General features: G+C 34.3%; 1 protein-coding gene across 1 annotated transcript in view; it reads left to right on the plus strand.

Annotated features, from left to right (window-relative positions):
* Positions 1-15,521, plus strand: part of LOC114086885 (amine sulfotransferase-like) — a 17,849-nt gene continuing 2,328 nt past the window's right edge. Inside the window, exons 1-4 of the mRNA XM_027928322.1 lie at positions 1-142; positions 1,672-1,880; positions 5,160-5,286; positions 6,105-6,199. Of these exons, the coding sequence (XP_027784123.1) occupies positions 1-142; positions 1,672-1,880; positions 5,160-5,286; positions 6,105-6,199 (573 nt within the window). The remainder of the gene's footprint in view (positions 143-1,671; positions 1,881-5,159; positions 5,287-6,104; positions 6,200-15,521) is intronic.

Genomic DNA, 15,521 nt, shown 5'->3' on the forward strand with positions numbered 1-15,521 from the left:
ATGGACAACACAGAGGAATACTTACTTGAATTTAAAGGCTACAATTTTGAAAGGTCTTTAGTTAAAATTCATATAGTAGAAAGAGTGGATGATTTTGAAATTAGAGATGATGATGTCTTCATAATCACCTATCCAAAATCTGGTAAGTGTAAAGAGTGGTCTTATGATAGTATATTTTTGCCTAAGTTTGGTATATGTTTGTGTTTGTGTGTGTGGGTGGGTGTGTAAATGTGCTGTTTTTCAGACATCAACAGCAGCCTGACCTACATTTATATATCCATTAAGAATCAGAAAAAAAGTTAGATGAATCTCAAATCTATACTACCAAAGCTCATTTGTAATGGATATACTGTCAATTCTGTTAAAAAATAAATAAATATATATATATATAAAGAAACCAAATGCTGAGCCATGGGTAAATGCTGATCTGTTGGCTTGGTCTGCTTGACAGATCTGAGACAGTCCAAACTCATCTTTTCTCTAATTTGTAAATGCTTCCTGAGTTGGAAGATCTATCTTCCATTATTATTCGTGTTCCAAGATGTTTCATTTTCTTGAGAAGTATTCCATGACAGCTGAGTTCCACTGAAGATTCTCAAAAACGTTTTCAACCAGTAAGTTCTACTAGAAAATAAAATAAGAATGATTTTGAGATTTGTGAAGACCATCATTACAAAGAAGTGGTAAAACACAATCCTAAACAGGTACTAATGAGTCTTATGTAATAGTGACTTCTACTTCAGCAGGGCAGGATACTTGGCTTGGTTTGAGTTTTTATAGTTGCCCATGCAGACTAAGAGATAAAGCTGTAGTTATTAAGATTCTACATACAATGTTTTGCTTATTTATAGTGTGGTTTCCCCAGAACACCACAAAGAAGTTGGTCATACATGATTAGGCCATACAATTAAACTATATATATATATATATATATATATATATATATATATATATATATATATATATATATAATTATTGCTTTGCTCATGTCAGGTTCTGCTATTTCCTGACATCCTTGGATGTTTAAATAGTTTACAAAACCACCTTAAGTGGTAAATAGAAAAGGGGGAGAAAGTGAAATCGCTTATAATTTTGTTAATTTGTCTATAATTCTAAAGGGTAAAGTTCTAAGAAAGGAATCTCAGGAAGGAGAAAGAGATGCCCACAAACTGTAGTAAAAAAAGACTCAGTAACCAGAAAATATAGAAGAAATAAGCTTCAAGACTCCAAACAGAAAGAAATGATACAGAAAGGGAAATGCTAATTTCCCTGATGTGATAGTGCAGGGTGTATGCATGTGTGGAAATATCACACTCTACCCCATCAATATGTAGAATTATTATAAGTTAAGGAAAAAGTTAAAAATACTAAAAAGGACCTAATATGGAGCAGGAAACAGAGAAGGAGAGGCAGAAATAACCCAAATCATCACTATCATGGAATCAGAACAAACACAGCTCTTCAAGTGATAAAGGAATTTAGAGTCTTTGATTTTCTTTATTAACTTTAATGTTTCATAGAGAAAAAAATGAAAATCAGACAAAGTTGTTAGCATACTTAGAGTGTTTAAAAGAAAAGAAAGCTGAAATGATTTTATGGTGAATAACACTATTGTTGACTTAATTTTTAATGACTAATTGAGTTTGAAAACAACATGATTTATTTTTTCAGGTACCATCTGGACTCAGCAAATACTAAGCTTGATTTATTTTGAAGGGCATCGTAACAGAACTGAAGACATCAAAACAATAGACAGAGCTCCCTTCTTTGAATACAATATTCACAATTTGGACTTTATCAAAATGCCATCCCCTCGCCTCTTCGCTTCCCACCTCCCATATTATTTAGTTCCAAAAGGTCTGAAGAACAAAAAAGCTAAAGTACGTCCTAGAGCTTAATCTTTTTTTTTTTTTTTTTTTTTTTTTTGCACAAACGAAATAACCTGGTTTAAGTAGATTCCCCAACCTCACTAAACCACAGTTTTCCAAATGTTACAATAATTTTATGTTTAGGATATTGCCTTCCTCAATAAAAGTATATGAAAGTCCTAAAAACTATGCCTGTAGTAAGCAATTGTGGATATAATTTGCAATGTAACTCTATAGCATATAACAAAAATTCTTTCACATTGGCCATAAAATGCCATTCTTTTTTATAGTTTCATAGAAATTTATTGTGTGGCTTTGCAATAATTAATGTGTATTTGATGGACAGGTAATTTGAAGCCAATGGATGTCTTGTGTTGTAATAAACATTCCTATAAAGATTTACACTTTAATTCTCATGACATGTTTCAATTAATGTGAAGTTTTGAAATTAAAATGTCTAATATTTTCAGTGTTAACAGGGATTACCTACCTGCTTTTTATCATATATATGAATCATACTTCATGAAATACCATGTAGGAATGCCTCTGTCCTCACATGCTTACTAATAATGGGAATTATCAAATTTGCCTAATATGCTAAGTAAGAAAGTAATCTTGTTTTTGAGGGAATTTAACTCTTTTTCAATTTTAATAAGATTATCTTTTTTATATTTTTATTGGTCTTTAAATATTTTTTCCAGGTTGTCTTGTTTACTGTTTTGTGGAAAATTTATTTGTGGCAAAATCTTTCCCTTTATAAAGGAAAGACTTTTTTAATAAATTGTTGAAAACTTTTAACCTTATGTAACCCAACTGTTAATACTTCTTTCATGACTTCTGGTTCTGATGCTTTACTAAGAAAACACAACACTAACAACAAAGATTATGTAAATGCCCTCCAGCTTTTTTCTAACTAACAGTATTATTTTTAACCTTTTTGTTGGTGGGGTAGGAGGTGTGGGGTGGTAAGGAGGGATTGAACTCAGGGTCACTCAATCACTGAGCCACATCCCCAGCCCTATTTTGTATTTTATTTAAAAACATGATCTTACTAAATAACTTAGCACCTCTCTTTTCCTGAGGCTGGCTCTGAACTCATGATCCTCGTGTCTTCGCCTCCAGAGTAGCTGGGATTACTGGTGTGGGACACGGAGCCTGGCTATTTTTAACCTTCTTATGATTATAAATTAAATCTGATACTGCTTATGAGACATGAACATTGCCTTATACTTGTCTAAGGAGTTTGCTGATTGGCCCAAAACAATTTACTAAAACACTCACTTGAGTATCTCTACTGTTTTAAAGCCTATATATTGGTATGCTAAATTTTCATAGTTGGACACGAATTTATTTTACTTATTTATTTTTATGTGGTGCTGAAGATTGAACTCAGGGCCTCACCGCTGAGCCACAGTTTGAGCCCCAGATAAGGCAAATTTTTCTATCAACTTTCTACAATATAGTATAGTTCCACACTGATTGTCAAATGTGGGTTTTAATTTAAGAGAGATTTGTTCTGGGAAAACAAACATTGCAATATTCTTACATTCCTCGAGTTACAGTCTATGTATCAGGTCTACTTTAATGACATCTATATGTACCTTTTATTGTTCTCAGTGTGATTTTTTCCCACTTGTAGATATTTAACATTGAAAAAAGTATAAAATTTTAATGATCTTGTCAATTTACTCCAATTTTGTGGTTATATATTTGCATTCAGGCTGCAATGATAAAAATTTTATATTCTCTTATTTTTAGAGTTTTCAGGATATAAGGAGTTTTCTATTTTACTAGGTTTTTACTCTCTGAGGAACTAGCCTTTTTTTTAAGCATAATTCAAGTTTTCTTTTTTGTTCATGTATACTTTCATTTTAATTAGTGTCTCATTTTAATATATATCTTTCTATCTTCTTTAATTAAATGTCTAGTATATCTATTTCCAGTGTTTATTTTTGTCAATATTAACATTTTTAAATGAATACCATTTTTAGTGTAACTATGGGTGTAATTTTGTTAATGTTTAAATACTTTGTCATTTCAGTTTTACCTTTTTAATTGGTTTCAGCTCTTTTGAGATTTTTTTTAGTTTGAAAGTGTTTGTATAGTTTTCTATCATGGGCAATGGTGTTTACATATTCTAATTTTTGGAATTTATTTATAAGTTAATTGTCAATTGCATGATCAGTTTTCAAACGTGGAATATGTTTCATACACGAGAAAAGGAGATAAATTTTCTGTGTTGGGTACTTATACAAATTTTAAAAACTAAATAAAATAAAATTTTAATAATCAATTTAACAAATTTATTTTTGCTTTTATTGTTTTGTTAAAGACAATTCTCTGTAAATGTTCTACTATGATTGTGGCTAAATCAAAATACTTACAAATTTACTGGAACTTTTCCACTGAAGTTTTTCTATTATGATCATCAGTGTACGAATGTTCCTTTTCTGTTGGTCTTTGAAAACAAATTATGGGCCATCCCTTTAAATCATTTGGCCTGCAATTTTACTTAATTTCATTTTATTCCTTATTCTCTAATTCGGGACTTTGCCACATGCTCTTGTTTTCCTTGATTTGAAATGCCATTTTCACTGCTGCATAACTTTACAACTTTTGAAAGTAGTTTTATCAGATCCGTTCTTTTTCTTAATAGAAAAATTAGAATATTCCAGCATTTGAATATCACTACATGCTGCTTTGGGCACATATGCAGGCGTTTCCCTGGAATATATATCCAAGAAGGGAACTGCAAAGCCAAAAGTACAAGGATGTTCAGTTGTATGGGATGGGGGCTATATTTTCTTAAGAAAGCAGGTGTATCAATTTCTACTGAAATTGGTAATGGACATGTTTTTATTCCCCCCCCCCCGCCCCGTAATGATACATATCAGACTTTTAAATTTTTTCAATGTGTTATTTATGAAGAGGTATGTTAAAGTGACCTTAACCTACATGTCCAATACTCAGTAATGAGAATAAGCCTGTTTTGACAGGTTATTGACCATAATTATTGTATATTCTGTGAAAGGACTTTTTTGACCCAATTTTTCATTAGTGGTATTTTCCATATTTACTTTCTTTATACAGTTTCTCTCCTATATATAAAAGAATTTATTTCAACAATACTTTTTGTAATAGAGGAAAAATTGGGGGAACACCTAATTTTCCATGGCTAGTAGAATGGATTAAAATAATTATGATTCATTCAGCTAATGAATATGATGCAACTGTTAAAAACTTGAAATAATATACTGGAATTGTTAATATTATTTCTAATTCTCCCTGCAGATTCTTTATATCTACAGAAATCCTAAAGATGTTTTGGTGTCCTTTTATCATTTTTCAAATTGGGTGGCTCGATTAAAGCCTTCTGATACTTTTGAGAATTTTATGGAAATGTTTCTAGATGGACAAGGTAACTATGAGTTTATTTATCAAGGAATTTAGGGAAGATATTTAGAGAGATGGAAAAGGGCAATTGTACAATGGGTGCTTGTGAGTAGTTACTATGACATATCAACCTAGTCTGCCACCCAGTGGCTTTTCCTTCCTTGTCAGGACCGTGTGGGTCTTGTCAAATTTGCAAAGGCATATTGTTTAGAAAACATTTTGACCAGTCCATAAGAGGCTTACAAATATTCTATCAATTTAAACTAGCTACAAATATAATTAAAATAATACATTCCAGAATCACTAATGATCAGGGTGTTTGTGTACTCTCTCCTGGACCTGTGGTAAGCCTTCTAGGGCCATGGTGGAGTTTATCACTCCACTACTGATGAGGATTGATGGTTGCAAGGGACTTGTAGTGAGAAGTATCAGGATCTCACTCATTTAAAGATTACATTCAGGTTTTGTCTCATTGTAAACAGGTAGCTTCACTATCCAGAGATCTTAGAGAATGAGAAGAAAAATGGACATGTGTGTTTTCTGGTGGATATAGGAAAGTGGAGGAACTTGCTTTAAAGAAATATGATTTAAACTTAGACCCAGAGGCTTTCTCATTTCTTTATTGCTGCCTTCCTGCATCCATAAGGTCACTTTTCATGGTCACTTCTCTATGAAAACCATGATTGTTCCCCTAAGCAGTAATCATTTCAAAACAGTAATATAGATGTTCAGTGGTTGGGGCCTTTATTTTTGTTTTTGTGACTATAAGGAGGAAAAGACAGAATACTTTGCTATTCAATAAGTGCAACATCTTCACCTTCTTACTAATTATTTTTTGCACAGTGGTGGGAAGTCGTTGGTTTGATCACATAAAAGGCTGGTATGAACACAGACGTGACTTCAATATTCTGTTCATGAGCTATGAAGATATGAAAAAGGTAAAATAAGAAGTATTTTTTAAAATTCTATTTTTAAACCTTTTTCTCCTGGTTTCAGGAAAACTCATTCTCCTAGTCATTTATGAAAATACATATTTCGTAGGCTTTTGGGGATAAGTGGGGGTTCTAATTTCCTGCTTATCCATTAATTACTGGTTTTCCTCAAGGGTTTGTTCTCAAACAGTCACCATTATTATCATGTAACAACTGTAGCATTAAAGGCAACCTCAAATATCTAGGATACCAGTCTTTGTAAAACATTTTTATTAATATTAATTACATATTAATGGATTTTGTTTTCTGATTTCTATATGACCATACAACATGCACTGATCATATCCAATCTCTCCTTCTTCCACTCTCTTACCTCCCCTTTGCCCTGGACCCTTCAGAGGCCCTAGTATTCATGATTCTACTTTCAGTCAATATTTCTTGTTCTTCTCATGTGTGCTGCTTGTGCTATTTGTCTTTCTATGTCTGGCTTATTTTAGTAACATCATGTCGTCCAGTTCCATGAATTTTGCTGGAGAATTTCATTTTTTGTATCTGAATAATAGTCCAGTGTGTGTGTGTGTGTGTGCGCGCGCACGTGTGATAATTTCTTCGTCTGTTCATCTGTTGATAAACACCATGTATGCTGAATCCTTATCTGTTGTGAATAGCGGTACAATAAACACGGGCATGTGAGTTGTCTCTTGTATGGTGCACTGTTTCTTTTTGATATATACCCAGGAATGTGAAGTTGGATTATACAGTAGTTCTGTTTTTAGTTTTTTTTTTTTTTTTTTTTTTTTTTTTTGAGGATACACCAAACTGTTTTCCATGGTAATTATACTTAATAAAGTTCATCAAGGAGCACTAAGGCACTGAGGCATGAAGTCACTACTAAGAGAGGATAATTATTGCTGAAGATGAGGGTGAGCCCTGTGAGGCACCTTCTTCCTGTAAAGAGAATCTTAAAAACTAGTTCTCATGTGAAGTCATAGAATGCTTATATGCTGGTTAAAGATTCTAAACTGCCTGAAAACTTTGTGTAATTCAAACACAAGACAGGTGAAGCTTATTGTTCTGTGGACTCTGGTTGGTATGTTGATTCATTAATACATCATCTATTTAGTTACTTTAAAAAAATCACTGAATGATTGCTCTCTGCCTTGCACTGAATCATGAGTAATAGACGACTGAATCTTTTATAGACAGAACTCATAATCTGTCAGGGAAAACAAGTACTCACCAAGCTAGTATATGTATTTTAAAAGTAATAATTGCAAATATTAAGGAAATGTCTAATACAATATCAATGTGTATATGTACTGAGGGTATCTAATATACTCAAAAGTAATGGTCTTTTTTCTTTCTTTCCTGAAACAAAGAAAATGGGAAATACAAGCTAATAAATAAGAGCTAAGTGAAAGAAAAAAAAAACATGGGAGAGACTTATAAAAGAAAAAAGGAAAGTACATGAGACCTTTGAGGACCTAAGGGAAAAACTTGAACAATCTGGGAGAGATGAAAGTTTAATATAGGGGGGTTTTATAGGAGCCAGATTTTATAATATCTGTAGGCTATGTTAATGAGAGTGATTTCTTTAATATTAAAAGTAGTAAGGAGACTCTTAAGAGCTATTAAGAAGGGTAGCCATAGATTATACTTAATATTTTTGAATATTATTTACATTTATGAGTTGAAGAGGAAAAATAGTGAATATAAGGAAACCAGAATAGACAGAGACCAGTGTATTAATCCACTGAACATCGGTGGTGGCTTGGATTGGAGTAGTGTCATTGTGAATGAAGAGAATACAGAGTTTTGAGGCACAGTTAAGATGCAAAAAGAAAAGGGATCATCTTCTCTAACTCCATCCATTTACCTGCAAATGCCATGATTTTATTGTATTTAATTGCTAAGTAATATTCCATTGTGTATATATGCCACATTTTTTTATCCATTCATCCACTGAAGGGCATCTAGTTTGGCTTCACAGTTTAGCTATTGTGAATTGTGCTGCTATAAATATTGATGTGGCTGTGCCCCTGTAATATGCTGTTTTTAAGTCCTTTAGGTATAGCGGGATAGCTGGATCAAATGGTGGTTCCATTCCCAGATTTCCAAGGAATCTCCATACTGCTTTCCATATTGGATATATCAATTTGCAGTCCCACCAGCACTGTATGAGTATACCTTTTCCCCACATCCTTGCCAACACTTATTGTTGTTTGTCTTCATAACAGCTGCCAATTCTGACTGGAGTGAGGTGCTATCTTAGAGTAATTTTGACTTGCATTTCTCTAATTCCTAGTGACGATGAACATTTTTTCATGTATTTGTTGATTGATTGTTCTCTCTTCTGAGAAGTGTCTGTTCATGTCCTTGGCCCATTTGTTGATTGGGTTATTTGTTTTTTTGGTTTTTAGCTCTTTGAGTTCTTTATATACCCTAGAGATTAGTGCTATATCTGATGTGTGAAGGATAAAATTTGGGCCTAATCTCACGTGATGAAGATAAGGGCCTACTTTTTCTTCTATTAGACACAGAGTCTCTGGTTTAATTCCTAGATCCTTGATCCACTTTGAGTTGAGTTTTGTGCCTGGTTACAGATAGGGGTTTAATTTCATTTTGTTGCATATGGATTTCAAGTTTTCCCAGCACCAGTTATTAAAGAGGCTATCTTTTCTCCAATGCATGTTCTTGGCACCTTGTCTAACATAAGATAATTGTAATTTTGTGGGTTAGTCTCTGTGTCCTCTATACTGTACCATTGGTCTACCAGTCTGTTTTGGTGCCAATACCATGCTATTTTTGTTACTATTGCTCTGTAGTATAGTTTAAAGTCTGATATAGTGATGCCACCTGCTTCACTCTTCCTGCTAAGGTTTGCTTTAGCTTATGGGTCTCTTATTTTTCCAGATGAATTTCATGATTGGTTTTTCTATTTCTATGAGGAATGTCATTGGGAATTTGATTGGAATTGCATTAAATCTGTATAGTGGTTTTCATAGTATGATCATTTGGATGATATTAATTCTGCCTATCTAAGAGCAAGGTAGATCTTTCCATCTTCTAAGGTCTTCTTTCACTTCTTTTTTTTTTTTAGGGTTCTGTAATTTTCATTATATAGATCTTTCACCTCTTTCATTGATTCCCAAGTATCTTTTTTTTTGAGGTTATTGTAAATGGGGTAGTTTTCCTCATTTCCTTCTCAGAAGATTTGTCACTGATATACAGAAATGGCTTTGATTTATGGGTGTTGATTTTATATCTTGCTACTTTGCTTAATTTTTTTATTAGTTCTAGAAGTTTTCCAGTTAAACTTTTAGGGTCTTCTAGGTATAGACTCATATCATCAGCAAATAGTGCTAATTTAATTTTTTATTTTCCTATACATATCCCTTTAATTTCTTTCATCTGTCTAATTGCTCTGGCCAGTGTTTCAACTACTATGTTGAATAACAGTGATGAAAGAGGGTATCCCTGTCTTGTTCCAGTTTTTAGAGGGAATGCCTTTAATTTTTCTCCATTTAGAATTTTGTTGGCCTAGGGCTTAGCATAAATAGCTTTTATGTTGTTGAGATATGTTCCTGTTATCCCTTATTTTTCTAGTTTTTGAACATAAAGCGGTGTTGTATTTTGTCAAATGCTTTTTCTGTGTCTATTAAGATGATCATATGATTCTTACCTTTAAGTCTATTGATGTGATGAATTACATTTATTGATTTTTGCATGTTGAACCAAACTTGCATCCCTGGGATGAACCCCACTACATCATGGTGCGTGATCTTTTTGATCTGTTTTTGTATTCGATTTGCCAGAATTTTATTGAGAATATTTGCATCTATGTTCATTAGAGATTTTGGTCTAAAGTTTTGTCTTTCTTTCTTCCTTCCTTCCTTCCTTCCTTCCTTCCTTCCTTCCTTCCTTCCTTCCTTTCTTTCTTTCTTTCTTTCTTTCTTTTGTTCTTTCGTTCTTTCTTTTTATGTGTCTTTGCCTGGTTTTGGAATCAGGGTGATATTGGCCTCATATAAGAGTTTGGAAGTGCTGCCTCTTTTTCTATTTCCTGAAATAAATTAAAGAATATTGGTATTAGTTCTTCTTTAAAGGTCTTTTAGAACTCGGCTGTGTATCCATCTGGTCCTGGGCTTTTCTTGGTTGGTAGATTTTTGATGGTGTCTTCTATTTCGTCACTTGAAAGTGTATTTCATTCTGATTCAAGTTGGACAAATTATATGACTCTATAATTTGTCGATGCCTTCAATATTTTCTATTTTATTGTAGTACAAGTTTCCAAAATAATTTCTAATTGTCTTCTGTATTTCTGTAGTGTCTGTTGTGATATTTCCTTTTTCATCACATATTAGTGATTTGAGTTTTCTCCTTCTCTTCGTCAGCATGGCTAAGGGTCTGTCAATTTTATTTATTTTTTCAAAAAACCAACATTTTGTTCTGTCAATTTTTTCAATTGTTTCTTTTGTTTCAATTTTGTTGATTTCATCTCTGATTTTAACTATTTCCTGTCCTCCTTCTTTCGGTGTTGATTTCTTCTACTTTTTCTAAGGCATTAAGAGTAATGTTAAGTCATTTCTTTGTTGAATTTGTCTTCTTTTAAGGAATGAACTCCATGCAATAACCTTTCCTCTTAGAACTGCTTTCATAGTGTCCCAGAGATTTCAGTATGTAGTATCTGTGTTCTCATTCACCTCTAAAAATTTTTTAATCTCCTCCTTGCTGTTTTCTGTAACCAATTGTTCATTCAGTAGAATATTATTTAGTCTCCAGGTGTGGGAGTGGATTTTATTTCTTATTTTATCATTGATTTCTAATTTCATTCCATTATGATCTGATAGAATGCAGGATAGTATCGCTACTTTTTTATATTAGTTAAGGGTTGCTTTGTGGCATAGTATATGGTCTATTTTAGAGAAGGTTCCATGTGCTGCTGAGAAGAAAATGTATTCTCTCATTGAAGGATGAAATAGTCTATATATGTCAGTTAAGTCTAGGTTATTGAGTGTATTATTGAGTTCTATAGTTTCTTTGTTCAGCTTTTGTTCAGAAGATCTATCTATTGATGAAAGAGGTGTGTTAAAGTCACCCAAAATCATTTTGTTGTGGTCTATTTGACTCATGAATTTGAGAAGAGTTTGATGAACGTAGATGCTCCATTGTTTGGGGCATATATATTTATAATTGTTAAGTCTTGTTGGCATATGGTTCCCTTGAGTAGAATGTAGTGTCCGTCTTTATCCTTTTTGATTGACTTTAGTTTGAAGTCTACTCTATTTGAAGGAGGATGGAAACCCCTGCTTGTTCCACAGTCCATGTGAGTGGTATGATTTTTCCCAACCCCTCATCTTCAGTCTGTGGATGTCTTTTCCTATGAGGTGAGTCTCTTGGAGATAGCATATTGTTGGGCCTTTTATTTTATTTTATTTTTTGATTCAATCTGCTACTTTATGTCTTTTGATTGGTGAGTTTAGGCCATTAACATTCAGGGTTATTATTGAGACATGATTTGTATTCCCAGTCATTTTTGTATATTTTTGGTATTTAACGTGACTTGGTTTCTCCTCTGATTAGATTTTCCTTTAGTGTAATACCTTCCTCTACTGATTTTCATCATTTTTTTTTCATTTCCTCTTAGAATATTTTGCTGAGGATGTTCTGTAGTGCAGGCTCTCTAGTTGTAAATTCTTTTAACTTTTTTTTATCATGGAAGGTTTTTATTTCATCATCAAATCTAAAGCTTAGTTTTGTTGGATATAAAATTCTTGGTTGGCATCCATTTTCTTTCAGGGCTTGGTATATGTTGTTCCATGATATCATGTCTTTGAACGTCTGGGTTGAAAATCTGCTGAGATACAAATTGGTCTCCCACTATATGTGATCTGATTCCTCTCTCTTGTGGCTTTTAAGATTCTATCCTTATTCTGTATGCTAGGCATTTTTGTTATAATGTGCCTTGGTGTAGATATGTTGTAATTTTGTGTATTTGGTGTCCTATAAGCCTCTTGTATTTGATTTTCCAATTCATTCTTCATGCTTGGGAAATTATCTGATATTAACTAATTGAAGAGTTTGTACATTACTTTGGTTTGAAACTCTGTGCCTTCCTCTATCCCAATAAATCTTAGATTTGGTCTTTTGATACTGTCCCATAATTCTTGGATGTTCTATTCATGGTTTCTAAATTTCTTCACTGTGTGATCAACTTTATTTTCCAGATTGTATACTTTGTCTTCATTATCTGACATTCTTTCTTCCAAGTGATCTAGTCTATTGGTTATGCTTTCTATTGAGTTTTTTATTTGATTTACTGTATCCTTCATTTCAAGGATTTCTGACTTTGTTTTTCAGAGTCTCTGTCTCTCTCTTGGAGGAGTCTTTTGCTACCTATATTTTCTCTCTTACATCATTGTTGGAGTGATCAACTTTTGCCTGTATTTGCTCATTTAGGTCATCCTTTAATTCACAAATCATTTTAATTATGAACCTTCTGAACTCCTTCTCTGACATTTCATCAACCCACTGCCCATGGGTTCTTTTATTGTAGTGTCCTGGTTTGTTTGGGGCACTTTCCTCCCTTCTTTTTTCTTGGTGTCCATATGTCTTCTTTTCTTGCAGTGTGGATCTGAGATATTATAGTTTATTCCCTATATTCTTATAGTACTTGTGCATATTGTCTGTACCACACCTTGAAGTTGGGCTTCCAGACCCTGCTGGTGTCCCTCAATGTATGCTACTGCAACTAAAGTTGGTGGCGGCAATAGCAGAGGTAACTTGAGATAATATTTAAGGTGCCCCAAGATGGAAGCAATGTCTTACAGCGATGGGGCTGAAAGGGTGGCCCCCACACTCCCTTTGGGATGCCTGCTCTGAGATGCACCTGCTTGTAGGCCCTGTCTGTTGTAAAAATGTTAGAGGCTACTGCATGGGGAAGGCTATCATAATGACTGCAGTGTCCCAAGATGGAAGTGGGTTAGGCTTAGGTTCCCATGTGGGGGAGGGGGTGAACTTAGACCTACCATGGACATGGATCCTGCGCAAGTTTGTGTGGACAGATCTGGGCTAGGCTTGGACTCCTGCAGTAGTCTGCTGGTTGGAAGAGGTGGTCCTATGCCAAAGGCTGGGCTCCCGTGAGTGTGGTGGTTCTAGGCCAGTGTGGGTGCATCTGGGCCATTGGGCTTGACCTCCCGAGGTAGTCTGCTGGTCAGAAGAGGCGGTCCTCTTCCAGAGGCTAGGCTCTGGTGGGTGTTTGCCCCGCGGGTGGAGGGATGGACCTGGGCCTACCAGGTCCCTTGCAGGCTTGTGTAGGCAGTCTGGGCTGGGTCTCAGCTCCTGCGGTAATCTGCTGGACAGAAGAGGTGGTCCTGGGATGGAGGATGGGCTGCGGCAGGTGCCTGCAGGTGAAGGGGTAGACTTGGGCCTGCTGTGAGTCTTGGTCCCGCACAGGCTGGTGTTGGTGGATCTGGGATGCTAGGCTTGACGTCCCCCAGTAGTCTGCTGGTGGAAAGAGGTGATCTTGCATCAGAGGCTAGGCTTTGGCAGGTGTCTGCTGTGCCAGTGGAGGGGTGGACCCAGACCTACTGTGAGCCTGGGTCCCACATGGGCTGGTGTGGATGGTCCCAATTTTAAGTTAGTTTTAATATGTGGCATAGGATCAGGATCAACTTCAAGCTTTTGCATGCAGTCATTCAATTTTCCTATTACCTTTTGTTGAGGAAATTGTCCTTTTACTATGAAATGTTCTTTGCATTCATGTCAAAAATCATTTGACCACATGTGTGAGAGCTGGTTTCTGTGAACTCTATTCAACTCTATTGATTCATACTTCCAAATTTATGGCATTTTCAGACTGTTTAGATGACCATTATTTTGTAGTAAGTTTGAATTATGGAAGTGTGAAAACAGAGAATCTAATATTCTTTTTCAAGACTAACTATTCAGGATGCCTTGGAGTTTTATAAGAATATTGTGATGGATTGTTCTTCTTCTTCTTTTTTTTTTTTTTTTGCAAAAAATATCATTGGGATTTTGATAGAGTGCATTACATCTATCTGTGAATTGATTTACATTGTATTTTTTTAATTCCAGTCATCAGTATAGGATATTGTTTTATTTATTTGTTTGCTTTTACTTTTCAGTAATGTTTTGTAGGTTTCAATAGGCAACACTCTCACCTCCTTGTTCATTCCTTGGAGTTTTAGTCTTTCTTCTTGTGATTATTAGTGTAATTGTTCCTTAATTTCCTTTTAGGTTTACTCATTGTTAGTGTATAGAAATTCAACTGATTTTTACAAGTTGGTTTGATTTTTGAATTTACAACTTGATTAAATTTCTTTGTTCTCATATTCTTTTTGGTGTGTGTGTGAGTGCTTTTTGGGGGCGGGGGTTTCTACATATAAGATAATATTATGGGTTATCAGGGATCATTTCATTATCTTTATTTTCTATTTAAATACCTTTTTTTCTTTTTTATTGCTTAGTACCTCCAGATAGTATTTCTATTATCATAATAAAGAGAAGTAGAAAAACTGAATTGGACTTACTCCACGTCTCAGATGAAAATCTTCCTCTCTCAGTTGAGTTTGCTATTAGCTGCAGGTATTCCATATAAGACCTTTTTCATGTTGAGGTAGTTTCCTTCCATTGCAGATTTATTGAGCATTTCATCATAAAAAGATGTTGGTTTTTTTTAAAGCTAAAATTTTATTGTCTGAGTAAATATCAGTAAGTATTTTTTTAACATTTATTTTTTTTTCTTTTTTTGTTTTAATTAGTTACACATGACAGTACAATGACCTTGACATATTATACATTTGAATCACATGGGATATAATTTCTCATTTTTCTGAGTATACAGATTGCAGAATCACATTGGTCATACATTCGCCTATATACACACAGTAATAATAATGTCTGTTTCATTCTACTATCCTTCCTATTTCCCCAACCCCTCCCCTCTCCTCCCATCACTTCTCTCTACCTAATCTAGGGTAATGATATTCTTTTTATTTTTTTCTCACATCTTCATACATGTATTTTGTATAACAATGAGGGTCTCCTTCCACCATCCATGCAATTCCCTTTCTCCCTCCCTTTCCTTCCCATCCCTCTTCCCTATGTAGAGGTAATCTTCTTCCTATGCTCAAAGATGTTGGGTTTTGTTAAATGTTTTTTTTTGCATCAATTGAGATAATCATGTCAGTTTGTTTCCCCATTCTCTTCTCATAACAAACTGCATGGTTCATATGAGGACACTTCTTTGCATTCCAGCAATCAATTTCACTAGAATATGAAAATGTTGTGTGTTTGGCTGTAACTCATG

This window comes from Marmota flaviventris, chromosome 6 (assembly GCF_047511675.1).
Source record: "Marmota flaviventris isolate mMarFla1 chromosome 6, mMarFla1.hap1, whole genome shotgun sequence".
Lineage (NCBI taxonomy): Eukaryota > Metazoa > Chordata > Mammalia > Rodentia > Sciuridae > Marmota > Marmota flaviventris.